This window comes from Dendrobates tinctorius, unplaced genomic scaffold (assembly GCF_039654945.1).
Source record: "Dendrobates tinctorius isolate UK_male_01 unplaced genomic scaffold, ASM3965494v1 ptg000383l, whole genome shotgun sequence".
Classification (NCBI taxonomy): domain Eukaryota; kingdom Metazoa; phylum Chordata; class Amphibia; order Anura; family Dendrobatidae; genus Dendrobates; species Dendrobates tinctorius.
The window spans coordinates 1,090,067-1,096,222 of NW_027362049.1; the positions used below are offsets into that span (position 1 = coordinate 1,090,067).

The 6,156-nt window shown below is 43.3% G+C and overlaps 1 protein-coding gene across 1 annotated transcript in view; it reads left to right on the top strand.

The window, feature by feature from the left end:
• The window catches only part of UBE2O (ubiquitin conjugating enzyme E2 O), a 98,024-nt gene extending 93,754 nt beyond the window's left edge, over positions 1 to 4,270 (top strand). Inside the window, exons 17-18 of the mRNA XM_073563172.1 lie at positions 1,015 to 1,072; positions 1,808 to 4,270. Of these exons, the coding sequence (XP_073419273.1) occupies positions 1,015 to 1,072; positions 1,808 to 2,511 (762 nt within the window). The 3' untranslated portion in view covers positions 2,512 to 4,270. The remainder of the gene's footprint in view (positions 1 to 1,014; positions 1,073 to 1,807) is intronic.
• The last annotated feature ends 1,886 nt before the right edge of the window (positions 4,271 to 6,156 follow it).

Below are 6,156 nucleotides of genomic sequence, written 5' to 3' on the forward strand. Positions count from 1 at the left end.
GGAGACTGTGTATATGACTCAGGGACGCATCATCCACACGAAACGAGGACGGCATCGCATGAAGATGGAAGGTGCCGGACCAGGACCAGCAACACCCCTTGGACCTGACCGCCCCCCCGTGTGAGTATAATAAAAGTTCTTTTTCTTCTCTTCCAGGTCGGGTTGGGGGCTGATATACAGCATTTGTAGAATTCTGTATATCAGCCCTGAAAGGTATTAGCCATAACATGTCGACCAAAACTGATGAGAGGTTCCCTTTAATGCTGTTGTAGTGGTAGCTCCATCATGCTTAGGCGTTGTTGAAACTGAAAAAAAGATTTTGTAGTTTGTGCAGTGAAAAGGAATTATCGCCACTCTGCAGGTCTGGTGATAATTCATACATTGGTGGGACCGACACTGACCTCATCAACAAGTTCTGATTTGTTTTTGGTGGTTTTTTGTTACAATGGAGCTGAAATCACATACTTGACTCCTGATCATTCATTCTTTGTGGAGCTGCTAGAAAAACCGGAGTACAGCACTCAGCAGTCACATAGACTATGAATAGACTAGCAGTCGTGCATTTCAGTGCTGCTCCATTCCAATGGGGATGAGAGAGCCCCCTTTCTGACGATCAGTGGGGATTCCAGCTGTTGAACAGCCACTGATCTGAGTTTTGATCTATCCTTCGGCGAGGTGATCACTCCCCTTCACCAGACAACCCCTTTAAGACTTGTCTCTGACTGTTCCTGCTAAAAAGGTATTCTAAAAGACAACAGTCACTTGGAAGCTGTGGAAAATACAAGGTTGAATGTGCTTGGGTAAATTTTGCCTGCATAAATTAATTCAATTGGCATAAGGGTTCAACTAGACTCATTAGCATAGTGCAGGAAGATGAATGGGTCTGTGACCAGGTGTCAACCCTTCATATCATACAATAGTAACCCTACTGAAGCAAATAAGTTTACATATGTGTCTTTCAGATCCTGGTAATACTGATTGTCTGCAGTGATCTGTTTATCTATTATTCAATAGGGTACGGAGAGATGGACAAGCAAGTCTAGTCTGCTTCAGGTCCTAATATCAATTCAAGGTGGGTTTAAAGCTTTCCTAAAATGTTGACATTTGGAAATGGCTTTACAGGAGCTCTCCTAGGAATTTTTTTTTATTTCCTAAACCATATGTGTAGTATAAGGCTATATTCACAAGCCGTGTTCTTTCTGTGATGAACACATTTACTGTCCCAGCAGTGAGTGAGATCTGACATCTTATGCACACGTTGCTTATTTTTGCAAATTTGAAGCAGATTCTAATCTGCAGTACATAAATTCTTTCGGCTTTTTTCCAGCATTTTTCACCTATTTTAATGAATGGGGAAACATACTTTTTTTTTTTTTTTTTTTTTTTTATATGCAAAAACATGTCAAAACATGCATATTTTACACATCATTATTAGCGCCAACTTATGAGTGCTTGCGGAATAACTTTCTGCTGCACGTACCCTAAGTATGTTAATATACTCACTGATCGCCGGCTTCCAGCCCTGCTTACGTGACTGAAATTCTGGAACGCACAGGATTTTGTGTGTGAGCAGGGAGTCCCTTTTACAATGTAAGCCTACAGCACCTCATTCTTACACTCCATAGACTTTCAGTATAAAAGCGATTTCTGGCTCACGTGAGCAAGAAGGGGAGCGGAGCAGTGCTGGAAACCCAAGAAGACTGTGATCAGTGAGCATATTAATGCACTTGCTCTACACACCATACACCTTTAGAAAGCATGCTGCTTTGATTAATATGCTAATTTTATTTTTTTTTCCAATTCTCAGGTCTCATCTTGGTCAATGAGCCATACTACAATGAGGCTGGCTTTGACAGTGACCGCGGGCTACAGGAAGGCTATGAGAATAGTCGCTGCTACAATGAGATGGCTCTCATCAGAGTGGTGCAGTCAATGACACAGATGTTGAGGAGACCTGTGGAAGTCTTCCAGCAGGAGATCCTGGAGCACTTTCAAAGCAGTGGCTGGCGTTTAGCTCACAGGATAGAAACTTGGCTTGAAACCAACTCTGTGGTAGAAAAGAGTGGCGAGTTGTCGAATGGTCAAGAACACCCGTGTATAGTACCCTACAGTCCCACTGAACCTGAAAGCACGCCCGAGCCTACATTAAATTCCAAGGACCTGGACGATTCTGGATGTGGAGCCTCTACTGCTTCTCCTGGAGAAGCCCCACGTTATTCTGACTTGGAGAATTTTGGTAAGGGGGTTGTGGTGAGTAACACCAGCCCTGCAGAAGAGCTACGAGGAGCAACAGGAGGGGCTCAGCCAAACGTGAAACCAAAGAAACGCAGAAAGAGCTACCGCAGTTTTCTGCCTGACAAGCGAGGCTGCCCCGACATTGGGTTTCCATTGTTCCCTCTATCCAAGGGCTTTATCAAAAGCATCCAGGGTGTTCTAGGGCAATACAAGGTTGCACTCTTGGAAGCTGGCATCCTGGAGCCCCGTGCAGGAAGACTGACATTACCGTTGTAGAAGTGAGGGACTTGGTGGGCAGGATTTTTGTTTTTCCCCTGCCCCTCCACATGCCTTCATCATATACATTCTATCTCCCCCATCCTTTACACTGCCAAGTGAGGCCCAAGTAAAAGGTCTGGGGTAATGTAAGACTCCAAAACTTTAGGGTCTCCTATTGAGACCAAATAAGATTGTAACCCTAATAATAATGGCTGAAATGTTGCTGTTTGCTCTGCTGTTCTGTTCATTTACTCTGTCCAGTTTATCTGCTCCTGGCATAATGCCTCGGGCTGCCTTGCTGCTATGGGGCAGAGAATTGTACCATTATTGCTCATGGAAGAAGATCGTTATCCACTGCATCAACCTGAGACCCTGACCCTAAATGGGTTGTGGGAACCTCCTTGTCTGTCACCACCCTCTTACTTAAGGGTATTTCTTATTGATAGTCCTATATGCTACTGAATGTGAGCCGTGAGGTATTGTTCTGGGATTTGGGGACCTCTTCCGGAATGGTGTCTGAGCTAAAGGTGTAGATTAAACCCTTTCTTCTCTTTTGCAGTATCAAAAGGTAGGGGGCCTAGAAACAAGCACTACATAGAGGACAGGTAAAGTTGGCTGGTCTTGTAAGATATAATTTGCATCCATAAAGGTATATGCATCATTTTTTTTCTCTATTGCTGCTCATTATAGTCCTCAAATGATGCCTCCGGCCACTTATGTGTCCTGCTGTGGCAATCATGTGACGCACGGCCCACCCAGCACTAAGCTGCAGAGGTTCCAGACTTGAAACTAGCATTGAATAATGGGAGTCAAGAATTCATTTTTTTTTTTCAGTAATTACTTTGGCTTGTCATCCTGTTCCTCTCGCCAAAAGCTAATTGATGGGGACAGGGCTGTTTAATATTTCAGGGGACGTAGCCTGGTCAGGGGGATACATTGCAATGTCCTGATAACCGTTAATCAGTTATGAGGGATGTACCAGCAGGATGAGATCTCTATTCGTATTACTATGATAAACCACTGCCGTGAAGACGAGAACATGCAGGCAAAGTCATGTTTCCTTAGTTAACCCTTGTTTGCCTTCAGGATGATCTGCCTTACATTTTGGCATGTTTACATTAATCCTCGTCCCCAATGTGATATTTGGTTTTAGGGTCACCATTCTTCTAGTTCTGGATTATATTCTGTGTGTATGTACTATATAGGGGTCTGAACGCAAAATAAAGCACTACTATCATGCATTGAGGAGAGCATGAGTGATAACCGGGCCTTGTAGACATGCGCTGTGTGATATTATATAAAACATGTATAGACTGCTTTGTATTATGTTTTTCTTTTTTAGACATTGTATCCCCTAAACCTCTGAGATCTTAAAGAGACTTCTAAATTGACCCATTTAGCTTTCCTGTCTATGGTAATGTACACAAATGAATGTGCTGGGTGGGTTTTTTCTCCTAAGCTATGACCACCCAACAGGTTTTCAATTGGCTCCTTAGAAATGGCGGAGTTTGATCTCAGAGCTGTAGGGGGTAAAAATGTAAGGAATGATCTTATACACCCTGTTTCTGACAGATGTACAGTATTTAATTACTGGCAGCGGATAATTCTGAACCAAATGCTGTAAAATTCTGAGTGCTGGTGCTTCTGATGTGTGTATAGTGCTGTGAGACGTTATCATTTCATTTTATTTTCTTTTCTTTTTTTTTACAATTTTTTTTTTGTTTGTTTTGCTATTTAATGTTAAAAAGTTTGATCAATTAAAGATGCCTCTGCTTAATGATGGTGCTGCTTCTGATTCTATGCTCTGCATTCAAGAAATGCAATATGTTAAAGATGCACTATGGAATTACATTGGAAACTATATAAAATGTAAATTGTTCCATGACTTCTACTGCAAACCTCAAGTATATAGAGAAGCGCAGTCAGAAGGAATCCCATACTTTCAGTGGTTGATGTAAATGGCAGGCAAGTTTGCCATACTTGCCCATTGTCAGTGTGTCACCCATGGATGGCAGCGGTAATCTGTTGGGAGTCGCATGCCAGAAGAAGTTGTGTTTTGGGTCTTTTTTTTTTTTTTTTTTTCAGGGTACCCATTCTAGGTGGCTTACTGTAAATTAAATTTGGAAAGTGACGATGTATTGTAGAGCTGCTAAATAATATTGATGAGCGAATGTGCTCGGATAAGGTGTTATCTGAGCACGCTCGGGTGCTAACAGTGTCTTCGGCGTGCTCGAAAAATATATTTGAGTCTCCGCGGCTGCAGGTCTCACGCTCTTCAACAGCTGCAACACATGCAGGGATTGTCTAACAGCTGCGGGGATTCTAATATATTTTCCATCACGCTGAAGTCACTTGGTTAGCACCTGAGCATGCTCAGATAACACCTTATCCGAGCACGTTCGCTCATCATTAAACAATTCCACTGAGACGGAATTACACGGTTGGGCTAGGTGCAGCTGACTATATATTCTTTCATCCGAGAAAATCTGTTCAGTTATGCAAATCCCATCCTGCCAAAGTGTGAGCATGATGCTTTCCAATTGTATCGGATGAAGAAAAGATGAAAAAGAAATTTCTCCATCTTCTCCATTCTTTCAGTCTGTGCAAATTGGACTGCACTCGGCTGTCATCCAGATGTACTCTATTTTCCACGGACTCGGTGACTTTCATGGCCAAGTTAAGGGGGTTTTACACATAGCGATATCGCAAGCAATATCGCTAAAGCGTCACCGATTTTGTGACGCAGCAGCGATATTGCTAGCGATATCGCTATGTGTGACACTTGCCTCCAACCAGCTCCCCCGCTGTCTGTCGCTGATCGTGAGAGATCGGCCGGGTCCATTTCTCGTTGGGCGCTTCCTACTGGCGCCGACGCGTGGACGCGGGCGGGAGGACGTCATCATCGCTGCGTGTGAAAGGTAAGTAACGACCGCTGCTGCGTCGCTACATCGCTAGTGAGATCTGCCTGTTTGGCAGATCACTAGCGACCATTTAGCGATGCACCAGCGATCCTGACTGGATCATATCGTGGCGGATTGCTGGTGCATCGCTAAATGTAAAGGGGCCTTTAGATTCAAATATTGGACCAAACTCTGGCATGCTGCAATTTTTTCCCCAGACCGGCTCTGTACAAAAAAAAACTTGGACCTGTACATGGCCCAATAAAACATAAATTTTATTGGATCGCACTCTGATTGATAATACAGTCGCCTGCACAAGCCCTAAAAAGCTTTGCTAGTTCTCATAAACAATTTAATCACTTGACTGTATTATACACACCTCAACATTGAAAATGCATCACCAAAAAGGAAAAGTTGGAGGACTTATGGAAAACGCAAGACTGATGGCCTGCAGACTGAACATAATATAAGGTTCTATGTACATCCCTAATATTTAGATTTCAACCTGATCACCACTCCTCAACATTGAATTGGTAACACCAAGAAGTAAAAGTCGTAGATAGTGATGAGCGCGTATACTCGTTGCTCGGGTTTTCCCGAACATGCACTGGTGTCCTCCGAGTAATTGGGCGTGCGTGGAGATTTAGTTTGTGTAGGCACTGCTGCATGATTTTCTGCTGCTAGACAGCCTGAATACATGTGGGGATTGCCTGTTTGTTAGGGAATCCTCACATATATTCAGGCTGTCTAGCAGCCGCAAATC